The 16412-nt window shown below is 36.0% G+C and overlaps 1 protein-coding gene across 10 annotated transcripts in view; it reads right to left on the bottom strand.

Annotated features, from left to right (window-relative positions):
- Positions 1-958: 958 nt before the first annotated feature.
- GPD2 (glycerol-3-phosphate dehydrogenase 2) overlaps positions 959-16412 on the bottom strand; it is a 139153-nt gene continuing 123699 nt past the window's right edge. For 6 of the 10 annotated variants that reach the window (XM_070581358.1, XM_008532044.2, XM_008532046.2 and 3 more), the window contains 5 exons: positions 15887-16045; positions 7937-8049; positions 7774-7852; positions 7448-7546; positions 4009-4336 (listed from right to left, as the gene is read on the bottom strand). In XM_070581358.1, the coding sequence (XP_070437459.1) occupies positions 4211-4336; positions 7448-7546; positions 7774-7852; positions 7937-8049; positions 15887-16045 (576 nt within the window). In that variant the 3' untranslated portion in view covers positions 4009-4210. Of the gene's footprint in view, positions 2249-4008; positions 4337-7447; positions 7547-7773; positions 7853-7936; positions 8050-15886; positions 16046-16412 lie in introns of those variants that run through there. The other 4 variants (XM_070581361.1, XM_070581359.1, XM_008532048.2 and 1 more) reach the window with 1 other exon arrangement.

Below are 16412 nucleotides of genomic sequence, written 5' to 3'. Positions count from 1 at the left end.
GACAAAGAGTGCAAAATATGGATGTTAGTATCCATTTCCCTTTCTTTGATTACGATAAGTTTTATACATTTCAAAAAACCAGGAGCAATGTATTTTGACAAATTTTATCTTGACAAATTTTAAAGTGCTATAAAATTTGATAAGCCGGATCAATGAACAATTTTGAGCTGCTATAATATTTTTTTGCAGGCACCGAAGAAGCAATTCATTGTTACAAGTCTGTCTGGGAGCCATCGCTTTGGGGGATTCTATACAATTTCAAAGAACCTTCAGAAGCTCACGCATGCCTTTGAGCGTGTAAAGCCAGGAAGAGCGCATCTAAACCACAATTGGAGAATATGCTCCATGTATGTGCGTAAATTAAAACCAATAAGATAACATGGGCATTAGAAAATTTGTGTTAAAACTGGTAACAGCTTTACTGATTTACTGACAATGAAAATATATAGCATTTTTTCTGTCAGAGCATTTATCAACACTTGGCAACCCTGCACTAACTTGACATGTAAGATGATCAAAATGGATTATGTAATCTTTCCCATTCATTTCTATTGATTTTAGTTATGATAAAATTCATCAGTGTGCCTGGGAACGCTCAGGCTGAAAGGCTCTGGTTGACAAAAAAGAAACAAAAAAAAAGAAAGGAAAAAAAGAATTCAACAGAGTTGTAATAGGATGGATGCAATTTTAGAATAGGATTGCACAAATACAGAAGCCATGCCCTAAAGGCTCCAGCAACAAATTAATACAAATAATTCTGGCAGTCTCAGAAAATTACATCTGTCTATGCAGAGATTCACTTTTGAGATAAAATTACAAAATTTCAAGCTAAAAGGATTAATGTGTAAGTGCCATTAAGGATATAGTTTGTGAAAATATTTTCAAACTTTTTTGTAAACTTCAACAGTAATCCAAGTTATTTCTCTGACTGCAGGTAACATCAAAATGCCAGCAAATGGACCATTTTAATCAGTTTTATTGATTCATGCTTTCAGTTCCTATTCAGTTAAAAACAAGGCACATTAAATACACCCTCTTATTGCTCTATAAATGCATGCAGCTCATTCTGTATATCAAAAGTAATAAATAATGGCGATAAAACACCAAGACAGTTATAAAAATGACAACCCAGCCTCAAACATAGTATTTAACAGTCCAATCCAGAACAATAACCCAACACAATACATAAAAGTGCCACATATGAAAACATGCAGTGAGTATATCCCCTCCAGTACTGGACTTACACTTGATATTCTTTAAAAACACAATAGGGCTTTTTAACTCCCTCAAAAGGGTTGATAGGATGCAAAACAGTGCAAATTATAGCGTCATTGACTTCAACATTATTACATTCATATGCCAAAAATCTTTACAAATGCATAAAAAAGAAGGAAATAAGATCAATGATTATTCATACAGTATGTTTAGTAAAAGTCAGAATAAAATTTTTGTTGTATAAAAGAGTAAGCTACATATTTTGAAAAAGACAAAACAAACGTAGAAACTAAAGCAGAATAGGAAGCATGCATTTAATAGTAGAAATCCTAAAGTTACACTCAGGATAAACTGATTGAAAGCAAGAATATTGCAAACAGTATGATGGCTATAAGGCAGACAACCTTGGCTTCACAAATAATCCAGCATTATCACCGTTGTTATGACCGCGGTATGGGCTATTTAAAGGGGCATCCAGCTCTCCACCACAGATAAGGGTTCCTTCACCTGAATCCCCTTACAGGCTCTTGAAATAAATCACTTGATGATAAAAGACAATCTCTGCACACCCCACTCCCACTCCAACAGAATCATCTAATACCACATTCATACGAAAAGAAAAAAAATTTTTGCGCTTGGAATAGATTTTGAAGGGGCTTAGCCCTCTATTTCTTTTTTCTTTTTCTGAGATCAGGTAAAGAAGCTGTACAAGTTTCATTAAGAACTTACACAAAAGTGCGGGGGTGCTTTATTCACAGTAAAGTCTCGGAACCAGCTCATTTCCAAGTCGAGTCTCTGGGATTGGTGAAGGAGCGTATGTTTTAGAATTAGCAGATTTTAAGCAAAAGCAGATATGCTCAAAAGAGGAAAAGTGCGCTTTCCTTTGTCCTTAAAGGAACTTCACTCATAGCAAAGCGTGCACAAACAAGGCCTGTTTTACAAATACAGTTCCGCCCAGGCCCGTCAGGGGAGAAGCCCAGTCCCTACTGTGAGGGATTCAGGAAGGACATAAGTCACCGTTATCTTGCTCTAACTAGAAAAAGAAAGAGAGAGAGAGCACAATGTACTATATTGTGTACATCATCTATGATGTTTTAAAGGACAGCTCTTCTATCTATTAAGTGTCACTCGGTTCTGAACAGTGAAATTTATTGTCTTGATCGAAAAACACTAAATTACAAAGCCACACGCTTCCATTATTAAGAAAAATAAAATAAAAGAGAATAAAAGACAGTGTAAAAATTTCACACCTTCAAAGAAAAAAGTTCACAGTGATACCTGGCAGCATCATTTGCTCTGTTTTAGGTTTTCCTTTAGGAAGTAGCAAGTCTAAACTTCATTTAAAAACAAAATGAGTTAAGATGCTATCCGAGCTGTTTGCTTTGGGGTGAGAGGAGGGGCTTAGGTGAGTGAACTTCCAGTGTTTATATCATGACATACAGGCTCATACCCCACTTGAATGAGGCATAAAGATGTCCTACAATGTGGACACCAATAGAAATAACAGCACAAAAGTGTTTTATGTACCAGTTTAAGAAACTAAGACCTGAAGTCTGTGCAATGAAAATCTGGCATTAAATAAAGGGCTACATTTCCTATTACATACACAACTTGATCTTAAAAAACAAAAAAGTAGACAATCGCACAAGAGGAAGCATAATGAATAAATATTCAGATGACTGGTTAAAAGCCACCAAAATATTGCAAAAGCATACCAAACTGGCCCTTTAAATTCAGTAAATTATTTGTTAAATTCAATGCAGATTGATTTCTGTTTTTGTTGTGTGTCTCTGTGTGTGTGTGCGGGGGGGTGTGTGAATGTGTGTTGCATGTGGTTTTCTTTTTGGTTGATTGAGAACTTTTCCATTGACTACAGAAAGAGAAAGAGTTTAAGCAACCACAATGACCTTGAATATTGCAGTATTGTGCCTTCTTACAAATAATTATAAGTAAAGTTAACTAAAGGCTATTTCTATCCTCTTTTACTGTTTACAAATACTCACAAAAAATGATGCAATAAACTAAGCAAAATAGGCTATGTTTGACAATCTCACATGCTCCAAGATTTAGGATTTGGGGATTGAAAACTGTGCTATCATATGTGGATATATAAACACAAGTTTTTAATCCTTAAATTTATTACTACTGTTAAGATTTGAGAAGTTTAATCTCATCCCATTACATCCAACTTGCCACTTAAATGCTGGTTTTAAAGTAAAAAAAGCAAGGATCTTCCTGGCAACTATAATAGTCAAAGAAAAACCAGCAGTGACTGGGGAAAAAAAAAGGAATTGCTGAGATGAAACTATCACCGTAGCTCCCAGCAAATGTCAACGCTATCCTTATCTTATACCTGTGATTCTGGAAGCTTTCAGAGTTTCTCTTTGAGACTCACTCCTGTAACCAGATCTAAACCTTTTCGTCCCACTCCAGTTCTTCCAGACATGCTCTAGATATAAAATTGTACAATCCTGTTTGGATGAGGAAGGCAGACACACTGGAGGAAGAAGGGGCTGAGAAGTCTCCAGAAACCCTATCATTTCAATAGGTCACTCCCCACTCCATTTCTTTTAAGAAGAAACATTCTCTACAAGCTTAATGTCCAGAGCTTTCTGCATGTAACATAATTCTTCTAGCTTCTTTTTTCAATTTCTCCCAAAATATTCTGCCTCTACAACTGATTTAGAATAAATGAATAAACACACAAAAAGGAAGCACGTCCAGTCTAATAGGTCACAAAATGGATGCAAAAGATTAAATCAGTGTGCATTGAAAATGAAAAAAAAGAGAAAATACGCTTTTTAGAAGTTAGATTGAATGGCAAATACAAATAAAGGGTATACATCGACATCCTAAAGCTTTGGAATGTTTACCAGTGTTAAAAAAGGCAGCTACCCAGATCCACTATTTTGGAGGAGTGTGAGTCATCTCTGGTTTTTGTTACGTGATGCTTTGTTGTTCCTATGTTTGTTGGCTGTGGATTTACTGCTCAGACTCACAATCCTCCGCAACTTCGGTCCACCGGAATGGGAACTCTCCTGTCCAGGTTCTCTTCTGCAGTTTTCATTAGTATAGCAAGCCGGCTTCCGGACACTCTTCCTTTTTGAATGGCACTCATCAGCTTAAAGAGAAAACATGCAAGAGATTCAGAAGGCAGGCCAGCTTCCTCCCTTCTTCATGGCATTTTCACGGTTACCTTTGCAGCAGGCAGAGGTAATTAAGTGCTCCATCAAAAACCATAGCAAGTACTACAGCTCGAATAAGAAAAGCATAATTTTTGAACATTTCAGAAGGTGAAGAAGGGGCTGGCATTCCACCACTGCTGCAAAAACTCCCCCTATCTAGCAAATGAGCCTGACTTTAAACGCAAATCGAACGCATCACTTTTTGCCCCTTCATGTGTGCAGGGCACAGATTTTTTGAGCAACTCAAATATTAGATTTTTAATTCTATTTAAAAATCTTAAAACAGGGGTCTGCCAGGTGGCGCAGCAGTTAAGTGCACACGTTCCGCTTCTCAGCAGCCCGGGGTTTGCTGGTTCGGATCCCGGGTGCGGACATGGCACCGCTTGGCAAAAGCCATGCTGTGGTAGGCGTCCCACATATAAAGCAGAGGAAGATGGGCATGGATGTTAGCTCAGGGCCAGTCTTCCTCAGCAAAAAGAGGAGGATTAGCAGTAGTTAGCTCAGGGCTAATCTTCCTCAAAAAAAAAAAAAAAGAAAACAACAATTTAGAATCTCAGGGATTGAAAAAAAAACATGACTTATATTTAACTACTTTTTTTTAGTGTTACTGTACTTGATGACTTCAAGTCCCCTAAATCCAAATTCCTTAAAGACTTTTTAAAGTAATTTACATTTAAGTCCTTGAAAATGGACCCAGAAATCTACCTTAAGAATTAAAAGCACTCCACAGCCCAGATTTTAGATAATTCATTTTTATCCAATGGATAAAATCAGAATTAGTCTTGAAATTACATGCAGTCAGCGGGCAAAGGCCTTTAATCTGGAAGGCACTTTGCAATTATGAGCATGGGGATTTTTTTTTCCTTTTCAAGTTGATGTGGTTTTAACTATTTGCTTTTCTTGATCTCACTTCCCCAATCTTTATTTTTAAAAGAACTGATTTAGCCATTCATCAGAAATATATAAATTCTCAAAATATTTTTAGGGTTATAGTTTTTAGCAAACAGAAATATATTTCTTAAAAATGAATAAGAGTCAGAGGCATCTGCCAAGTGGCTGGATCAGAATTTCATGACCTTATTAAAAGCTGTTTCACAAGCTATTGCTTATTAGAGATGGACTCCTACATGCAGAAGTGTCATTAGAGCCCGACTCTAAAAATAAAGTCATGTAACCACCCAATATCTATAGTGATCCTTCTAGAAGGATTATTGAAAAACTATATCTATATTTAAAAAGATGGTTAATGGGATCAACATTGGCTCTTAATCTTTAAGAAAGGAAAATATTTTACTTAAAAAACCCTGAAAATTTACTTTACATCCGATGAATGCAGTAACATAAAGAATGCTGACATCTAAATATAGAACAACTTATTGTGCATTGTTTTGTGTCTGATTCCATGAAGACCTTCAAAGTTTATCAGAGCTAACTAAACTCACAGAGCTAGAGTTTTTTTCTTTATCCATAAAAATTGCATGATGTACTAGCCTTTAAAAATTGAAAGTTTTCTTTAAACACTACACGTAACTTGAAACCATATTACGTGAAAAAAAAAACATTTGGGTGTGAATATATTTCATGAGAAATACAATCATCATTTTTTTAGTTAAAAATTACACTGTGTATTTGTACTTAGTAGAAGCATGAATAGTCTCTTTCATTTAGAATTGGACAAGAAATACTCAGTTATTAAGAAACTACAAGAAAACCTGAAGATGGTTTTTCTATGTGTTTAATTCTATTGCGCTCAGAAAAATTACTTAAAACACAAACCACATAGCAGGTCCATAAAATTAGATTCTTATTGTTTCTAAAACTCCACATTTTTCAATCCTAAATGCTGTTGTTTATTTACAACACTCATGAAATGAAGCATAAGCTATTTCCTTGAAGAAAAGTTTTCTAAAATCTTGAGATAAACAATATAATCCTCTCGAGAAAAAACTAGACAAAAAATGTATTGAATGATTTCTAATTCCTAAGCACAAATTTTAAACTCAATTTAAAACATGCAGTTAGTTAAACACCATGGTAAGGAACTAAACATTCTTTTTTGGAATGCTGGACACAACCTGTGAAAATTTTCTGCATTTAGATTCAACAATGCTCTTATCTGCAGCTCATCTCCAGAGAGACAATTACCATTTCCTTTGCCTTGATCTTGTTTGTTTAACTTGACACAGTGAAGAAAGGGCTGACATTGACCAAAATCCCCAGCATTAATTTATTTCATGTTCAGCATTCATCATTGCCATAGTGCAAGCAAGACCTGGCATTCATTTGAAATACCTGCCCAAGAAGCACTAAAGAAAAAAACCTAGCTGCTTGGAAACCAATACATTCTTCACATGACTAGAGTCCTATGGACAGCTACAAATAATGTACGGGTTTGTTGAATTTCTTTCTTTTAAGGAATGATGTGTAACATCCCGTTTGAAGTAAAAGTAACAAAATTTACTTCCTTCACGGTTACGATTAAACCATTGAGCCTTGCGTAAGTGGAAAATTGGAAATAGAAATGCTTGAATTATATGGTCTTGACCCCAGTTTCCTTTCTTTTGCTTTTCAGGCTCTTTATAATGTAAGAATATAATAATTACATTTCAGGTTCTCAAGTGAATATGATTCTCAAATGAATACAGCCACGATTTTTTTAAACTTCCTCCATAAAAATATTACTTTCCATCTTAGGAAGATTGTGTTGCCTCTTTTGAAGCAGGTAAAAAGTGGTCTGGCAATGGTATTCCACAGCATACTTTTTTAAAAGCATACTTCTTATTCAGCCCTTTGAGCCATAATTAATTTGGATTTAATCTAAATTGCCCAACATAACAGAATGTGTCTCATAAAAAGAAAGAAAAAGAACACGGACCACGTAGAGCCTTATCTTTGAGGGCAGACAAATCAATCTTTGCTGGCTTCAAGCTTTCTTCTTTTTCAGAATGGAGTGACAACTATGTGGACTTAAAAATCCAGTCTTGAACATCCATTAACAACCAAAGGATAGAAAGCAAATACACCTGTTTCCTTTCACCACAACTCACCTGCAAAAATTCATTGAGTTCAACCTGTCCATTTTTGTTCAAATCTACTTCATTCAGAATTTCATGTAGTGTATTTTCATCCATTTGAACATTGATACTCTAAATAAAATGAAAGCAAAAAATAATGAGGTTTAATTAAAAATTGTGCATAGCCTTTTATTAATGTTATCAACCTTTCAAAAAATGAATAAAGAAATATTACTTATACAAAGCAACAGATGAGAAAAAATTACCTAATATAATCTTTACCTAATATACCTAAAAATTACCTAATATAATTACCTAATACATTCTTCTGCTATTAAATTGAACCAAAAAAATATTACCTCTAATACACGTTGAACATCAACAATGGTAATAAAGCCCTTTTGGTCTGCATCAAACTTATGAAATCTCTTCTTATACCTGGAACACAACATTGAATAATGGAAAAATATACTTATGTGGGTGAAGATAAAAAAGAGAGATATAGAAACTTATTAGAAGTACCTGTCAACGTCTGAAGGCCGTAGGCTAATTTCAGAGCGATCTGTTAACTGTTCTGATCGAGATTTATAGCCCATTTCATAATACAGAAACTTCCTGGCTGTTTCAAGTTCTTCCTAAAACACAAACACACAAAGTTCAAAGATTTAATTTTTTCTCCTTTTGGTTTTCTAAAAGGAAACTCATCCTCACTTTTCTGACCAGCACAATTTTTTTATTTCTTCCAGTTCTATTGAAGTATAATTTATCTTCAATAAAATTCCCCTATTTTAGGTATACAGTTTGATGAATACTCTACCACAATCAAGATGCAGAAGATTTCTATCGCCCTAAAAAGCTTCCTCTTCCTCATTTGCAGTTGATCCCTTCCCCTGACTTCTAGCCCAAGGCAACCACTGATCTGCTTTTTGACGCCAGTTTTGCCTTTTCTAGAACTCCGTATAAAAGAGTTCAGGTGGTCTTTTGTGTTTGATGGCTTTCACATAGTATAATGATTCTGAGATTCATTCATGTTGTTGCATGTTTTAATATTTTGTTTCTTTTTACTGCTGAATATTCTTCCACAGTATTTACTAGCAAAATCTACAAGACCAAATCCTTGTGGTTTGGTGCCAAAAAAGAAACTAGAAGCGAAGAAGATATCTACGACTTGAACAATGACTACAATGTGTCCCACAGTACCAACACAGACATCATGGGATTAGCTATTCTGAAATTTTGTCACTAGGATGCTGAGGATTTGGTGGAAGTTACAGAGTCACGAGAAGAAATGAGCTTCCCTGAATAGTTACTTTTCTTGTTTTCAAATGTCCCCAGTCTCAGTTGATACTACTTATTGCCAAGAACACTGTCTTTCTTAGTTTTCATTTCAGTCTCCCAATTAGTGACTCTATTATATTGTATATTGTTTACAAATATCTCCTTCCTCTCTTTTATATATACCTATAGTATACACACATGCTTCTCCGCTCAAAGTATTCTCAACGCATTGATGTGAGCTGGGATATGTGATTTACTTTGACCAATGGAACATGAACGGATATGATATATGCCACTTTCAAGTACAAGCTTTAAAAGCAACTGCAGTTTTGCTTAGTCTCTCTTGCTCTCATGGCATGAGAAGGGTATGAATAACAGACATCTGAAGCCAGTCTGGAATACAAAGAAGAGGACAGCAACTAACATGCAGCCTTCATGTAATATGAGTGAAAAATAAGTGCTTGCTATGGTAAACCAATGAGATTTTGAAGCTATTTGTTATATACCATAAGCTAGAACAAGCTTACTAATACAAGTCTTAAATTCCCCAGACTTCCCATCAAAGGATCTTAGTAAGTCAATTTACAGATCCAAATTCTGGTCTGTAGAATAGTGCCAGTGTAAAGTGAAATAAGGAAAATAAAGCAATGGCACATGCACATGCATCAAATGTGTTTATAGGTCTTTGCTTATGTCAGTAACAAGTCCCTTTGCTCCTTTTTCTTGGGAAGATAAACTTTTTTTCTGAGATTATTTCCTTCCTACTTTCCTGTCTCTTAGGAGAAATATATATATATATAATATATAATATATATTTTATTTATAAATATTTATAAATATTTATTTATTTATACCATATATATATTTTTTTAGTTGAGAGAATTTTTTAGCATTCCCAACTTGTTATTCTACCTTAACACTCTTACATATCAAAACAAAAAGTTAGGCATGCTAAAAATCTCTCTCAGCTAAAAAATATATGTATATAATATATAACATACATTATAAAAATCTATTATATATACATACACACAATATATATAAGGTATACATAAAATTCTCTGTGAAGTCACCAAGGGCATTCTTCACTGGCAGATTAGCCTCTTCACACAAGAAAATCTACCACTTATAAATAAAATTATTGTTTCTATTGCACCAATTTTGCCAGTCATTTTCTACAAAACTGGTTCAAGATTCATCTCCTAGGAAATGCCATCTCTGATGTTCCCCCTGAGAACAAGCTCTTCTTTGATTCATGTCCCTTCATTGCATATGTAATTTATCCACTCTCCATCAAGCAAGGAAATCATGGAATTTCAAAGCTGGAGGGGATTTTCTCCCTAGAAGTTACCCAAGGTACCTCCCTAACTCCACATTTTCTTTACAACATTCCAAAAATGGAAGCATGAGGTCTTCATCTAAAGAACTCCAGCAGTAGGGAAGGAACTCAATACTACTGAAACTAGCCCATAAAGGGATGGCTCCAATTGCTGAAAAGGTTTATATTGAGATTAAGCACATTTCTTTGCAATTCCTCCAATTTGTTTGGGATCAGCAAAATTTTCCTACAGTAATGTTTTTTAAAGTCTACTTTTATTTTCTGTATCACAGCACAACAAATATTTAAAGATAGAATCATGTGCTTTCCTCCTTAAGAGTTGTCTTTAAGTCTAGAACTACTCTTCTGCATAAGACAAGATTTCAAATCCCCACACCATGCTGGATAATTTCTTCCAAACCACAACTGGCCTGTCATATAATACAATTATCAGAACCAAATACAATACTCCAATTTCTCAAAAAATTAAAAATAGAAGTACCATATAATCCAGCTATCCCACTACTTGGTATTTATCCAAAGAACATGAAATCAATGATTCAAAGAGATTTATGCACCCCTATGTTTACTGCAGCCTTATTCACAACAGCCAAGATGTAGAAGCAATCCAAGTGCCCATCAACTGATGATGGATAAAGAAGATGTGGGATATACACACACACACACACACACACACACACACAATGGAATACTACTCAGCCACAAAAAAGATGAAATTGTCCCATTTGCAACAACATGGATGGACCTTGAGGGTGTTATGTGAAGTGAAATAAGTCAGACAGCGAAAGATAAACACTGTATGATTGCACTCACATGTGGAAGATAAACAAACACATGGATAAGCAGAACAGATTAGTGGTTTCCAGAGGGGAAGGGGGTAGGGGGTAGGGTAAAAGGGGTAAAGGGGCACATATGTGCGGTGACAGATAAAAACTAGACTATTGGAGGTGAGCATGATGCAGTCTATACAGAAACTGATATATAATAATGTACACCTGGAAATGAGACAATGTTATAAAGCAATATGACCCGAATAATAAAAAAAGTACAATACTCCAACAGACATCTGGCAAGTATCTAGAAAAGAGTAACTATCAGCTTCATCAATCTGGAGGTATGATTTCTATCAACACTGCTTAAGATTGCAATTGTATGTGGGGGCAGCCACTTTTAATTGCTGTGAATTCACAGTTAACAAAAACCATATTTCTTTTTTGCATGTGCTACTGTTAAGCCTTGTCAAATTTATCGTGAATGGATGGAGTTGTTTTTCTACCTAATGCAAGGTTTGCCATTTATCTCTATTAAATTATACATAATGAAATTTCACCCCTTGCGTCAATTTGTCATCAAACATTCACTCTCCCTCCAGTTTCTTATTATTGATAGACCAAGAATGCATGCTATCAACATTGTAATCTAAGCACTTGAACCAAGGTAGACTAGGTCAAGACCAAGGACAGAGTACTAATGACCTGCTCCCAGAGATTTCTTCAGAGGCCAATAGTGACCATTTGACAACTACAAATCTGCCAATTTTAAAAAGATATCACATGGGGCTTCATAAAATGCTTTATGGAATCTAAATATATTATGAGCATAACATTTCTCTGATCTAACCATCCTGTTGCTCCTTCCGAAAATTAGATGTTTGAAATGATTTTTGCTAAATGACTCCTTCCTAGCTTTCAGTGATCACTATTTCTTGCTAGATGTTTATAAAATAAATTTAAAATGCTGTAATCTAGAAAACTGCCCAAGATCATGTCAAGACCACTGGGTTTATAGGTGACAAACTATATTTTTCTCTCCTTTCCCCTTTTAGAGTTTGGTACTACATCTGCCGACCTTCTATCTTTTGCTTCTATTCCTATTTTTTAAAGCTCAACAGTAGTTAAATAAATCCCATCTGCAAATTCTCCAAGTACTCTGAGGTATCATTTTTCTGCACTGGCACACAGACTCATTTAGAGTGGCCTCCTGTTTGAATATCTATTTCCTCTTACCAATATTTATTTTGCTCTTTTCACACTGAAAATCATTCTCTTTGACAAAAAAGAAAAAAAGAAAAACAAATTGGTATTAAACTATGAATTGAAAAGTTTTCTCTTTTCTCCAGCATTCAAGACTGTGGTGCCAGTCACCTTCAGCAGTGATCTAGGTTAGGTCTTACTTGCATTCTTTTCCATTTTTAAGCTACTTTTGGTGTTCTTAGTATTTTGTCCAACACTCAGTCAATTCCTGATACTGTTCATGTACATCCGTATTCCTGGATACCCTTTCATTCTTGAGTGCTCGTCTTCCATCTGTTTCAGATTTGGTGTTTATGAATTTGCTTTGTTCAGAGTCATTCCATTTCTTCACTAGCCTCCTTTTGCTCCCTCCTCATGGGAGTCGATTTTGAAAGAATTTCTTTTGGTGAGACTCTCTCAATCTACTTAAGTGGCCTTCTCTTTAAAGTCTCTCAATGAAATGTATGCTTTGTCTAAAGGTGATAAAACCTACCTTATCAAATACTCTGGCAACGTTGCCCAAAACACATCCTAAGCAGTGGCTTAGGGCTCCCTCTCGACAAGCCCTTCCAAAAAGTGAGAGTTGGCTCTATATCTGAATAAGTTCCCTTTTGGAAACTGACAACGTACGTAAGCATTTTGAAGACACCAACCAATCTGCACTAAAGAAAATGGTTTCATTTCTTTACCTTAGAATTTCCCAAACTCTTTTGACCATGTAGTCATCTTTTGATGTAGCACACAATTTGGTAATATCTGGTTCTCTAAATGTCCCCACCAACTCCTCTATCAACCCTCTACTCCCCTAGACAACGCCTTCTCCCCTAATCCGTTCTTCCAAGTTCATTGATTTGATCTTGAGTTCTCTAAATCTTTCTCTAAATTTTGGAAAATACACATATATTTCTAAGGTATATATGAGTTGCAACCACTCGATTAGATTTCAAGATCCTTGAAACTATGAGCCATTTATTATTCCTCTAAAATATGTGGTATAATGCTCAGTATACAAGTCACTCATTAAGTATTGACTGGTAAAAACAAGCACAATTCATCTACAGAGAGTTATTTATCACCTTGTTCCTCTTTCACTTTTGCAAGTTAAATAATCCCAGTGCTTTTAACCTTTTCTCAGAAGTCCAGCTTTCTAACCTTTAATTCTTTTTTTTCCTTCTCCTTTGTTCTCTCTAGACTGTCCACAGTGCTCATTAATACTCCTATGTCTCAGATGCTGAGTAGTATCTTTAGGTCTTTTATTTTTGTTACTTTGTTGAGGGGGATGGGAGAATATTTCTGAGTACACAAACTACTCATAAAATTTGAACAGAAGTTAAATCTAGTTTCTTCGGGAGGGCCAAACACGACCAGTTTACAGAATTTTCTTTCTCCTTCCTACCTCCTACAGCCTGAATTCCTGGCACAAAATATCTTCCTGCATATTCAAACCATTCCAACCATAATTTTCACAGGAACACATTATCCCCAATTCATCTATATGGTAAAAATGATTGGCAGTAGCACAGGAGTAAGTTTCATTCTTGGGTTGCCTCTGTATAGCTTTAGTTGAGCAAACCAAAATTCAAAACTGGAAGACCTTATAAACCAGTCCAGCCAACGCAGACGAATCAGGGCAGGGTGGGGAAAGCCTATGCTCTGGGATCACAATACCTGGTTTCAATCTTAGCTGTATAATTTACTATTCGGATGAACTCTGACTGGAACTTGCCCCCTGAGCCTGTTTCCTCAACTATAAAGTGGGAGTAAAGGGTATGCCCGACAGAGTTGTGGCGATGATTAAGGAATTCTTGTCAACCAGTGATTTCTACCACCAGTAGATCACACACACTGAATTAAAATTACTAGAAGAGAATTTTTTAAATGGAGGGCCATGGTTCCACCCCTAAAGACTCTGAGTCTGGTAGTCTAAAGTCAAGCCTCGAAATCTGACCTTTTTCTCAACATTTCCTAGGTGACTGTGATATGATATTGCCATCTTTCGGAATCTACACCAGAATGAGAATGCTTTAAGGACAAGAACTATGCCCAGGCCTTCCTTACACCTTCAGCATATGACATAGACGCTCAAGAATGTTCATTCACTCATTCAACAGACATTTATTTAGGGCCTGCTATACACCAGGCACTGAGGGAACAGAAATAAAACAGCTCATGTCCTCTCCTCTGGGAAGCTTATTTCCTGGAGAAGAGACAGACAATAAATAACAAACAACTAAAAATATGGTATGTCAAATACGAACCGATCCTAAAGGGAAAAATAGAGAAAGGGGTAAAAAATGCCGTTCAGATGGAGGGGGACAGGTTTGCCCCTTTATTCAGCCCCGTTAAGGAAGGCCTCTCTGGAGTAGAGACCAATTGGAAGTAAGGGAGTTGGCCATGAGGATAGCTAGGGGAAAATATTCCAGACAGAGGGATCAGCAAGGCTTAAATAAGGAAAAGAGACTCGACCCTGGGTTGGAGGGGAGTGAATGAATGATAAGAAAGACCAGGGGGATCAGAGAGGTGGTGGCCAAACAACAGAGGGCCTTGTAACCATTTTACCAACGTTGGCGTTACTCTGAGTAGGAAAGAGTGTGTGTTAGCAAAGGAATTCGCTAAGTACTTGTCCTCATCTTACTATATCTATCAGCAACGTGTGATACAGTAGATTATTTTCCTCTTCTTGAAATATTTTCTCCCTTACTTTCTGAGTCACAACTCTCTCTTAAGTCTTCTCACGCCTTCTCCAATCTCACTAGCTATTACTTTCTCTTTCTTCTGGATTCTTCCTTATCTCCGCAACTTCTAAACTTTGGCATGCTCCAGGCTCAGTTTCTGGACCGCTTGCCATTGTCTAACAACATGAACTCCCTATAGGATCTCATCCAGTCTATGGCTTAAATACCAATTCTAATTTATATATCCAATGCAGACTTCACCTCTGAATTTCTGACTGACCCATTCAGTGATCCACTTTATTCTTAACAGAATCACTGAAATTGTTATAGCAGGGACACCAGTTTGGGGGAGAGTAGCTATAATAATAATCCACATAAGAGATGCTGGTAGTCTGAATTAGGGCGATAGCAGTTGAATGTACTAAGAAAGTAAAAGTAAAAGGAGGACCAAGAGTTGACAATAATATTGAAAAACATGAAGGTTATTGGTAAGTGTGACCAAAGCTACTACAGCAAAGAGGCAGCGAAGGAGCCTAAATGGAATGGGTTCAAGAAAGACTATGGGGAAAGGAACAGAGTCAATGAGTACAGAAAGTATTTTTTGAATAAATATGTGAAAATGCTTTTGCCTATCACAATAGTTTGGTTTAATTAAAAATCATGAAGATGATCTGTCTATTACAACAAGATGTATGTGGGCATCTGGGAATCACTGGCTTTCTTTCCTTAATTTGGATATAAATATAAAATTTCAAGTGACACAAATCAACAAGTATTTGGTGGTCAGGCAGTAAAACCACTATTTCCTACCAAAGGCAAATTTGCAGGAGTCTGAATTTCACTGTAGAATAAATTCTAAGAGTGTTTTCAACGAAAACCAGAAAAAGTTCTACCACAATCTTCATCTTGCTTTTTCAGGAATTATGACCATGAATATGAGAGCATTTTCCTATAAGGGATTTTCCAGAAACAACCAACACATTCTGGTACAAGAATATCTTTCCAGTTTCCTAAGGCCTAGCAATAAATACACACATAAAAAAATTGGCAAGAATTCTAAAGTCACTATCAAAAATTATGCTTCTGTTAACTAAAACTAGCCTATACTAACAGATCGAGACATTATATGTTTATAATGGGAACTGTGGCTTTAAAGACTTATATATACCTGTTTCTTGTAATCATCCCAATTCAGTTCTCTGCCCATCAGTTCAACAATCCTGGGGAGGGCTTCCTCTGCTGCCTGGACATTCAGAAAGGCCAGGCGAGTGCGACGTGAAATCATATCCACTGCAGTGCAGGCGTACTCCTTAATCCCATATTTCACCTGAGTTTGAATTAAAGTAAAATTATGAGTTTAGGGTTTTTTTTAAAAAGAGGAAGTAAAGTTTGACTTAAAAAAATTTCGTGCTTAGGCAAAGTGACATTTTTCTTTATATACTCTGGTTCTCTAGCACACATGAGACAAATAGTGACATCATTTAAGTTCCCCAACTGCCTGCCAAAGGAGTTTTGGAAGTTGGGACAAATTGGACAAGAGTTAATGCCTTCTTCCCGAGTAGAACCTGGCACAAACATGCAAATCGCATCAGTTCTCATTTACCACCCACAGTAATCACTTACCTCTTTACTTATACATAATATGGATGCTAATCTACATAGCTGAGTAGGCAAAGAACAAGGGTTAAAAGGCT

This window comes from Equus przewalskii, chromosome 17, assembly GCF_037783145.1.
Source record: "Equus przewalskii isolate Varuska chromosome 17, EquPr2, whole genome shotgun sequence".
Taxonomy (NCBI): domain Eukaryota; kingdom Metazoa; phylum Chordata; class Mammalia; order Perissodactyla; family Equidae; genus Equus; species Equus przewalskii.
The sequence above is the reverse complement of the archived record's forward strand: the minus strand, read 5'-3'. Positions and strand labels throughout refer to the sequence as shown.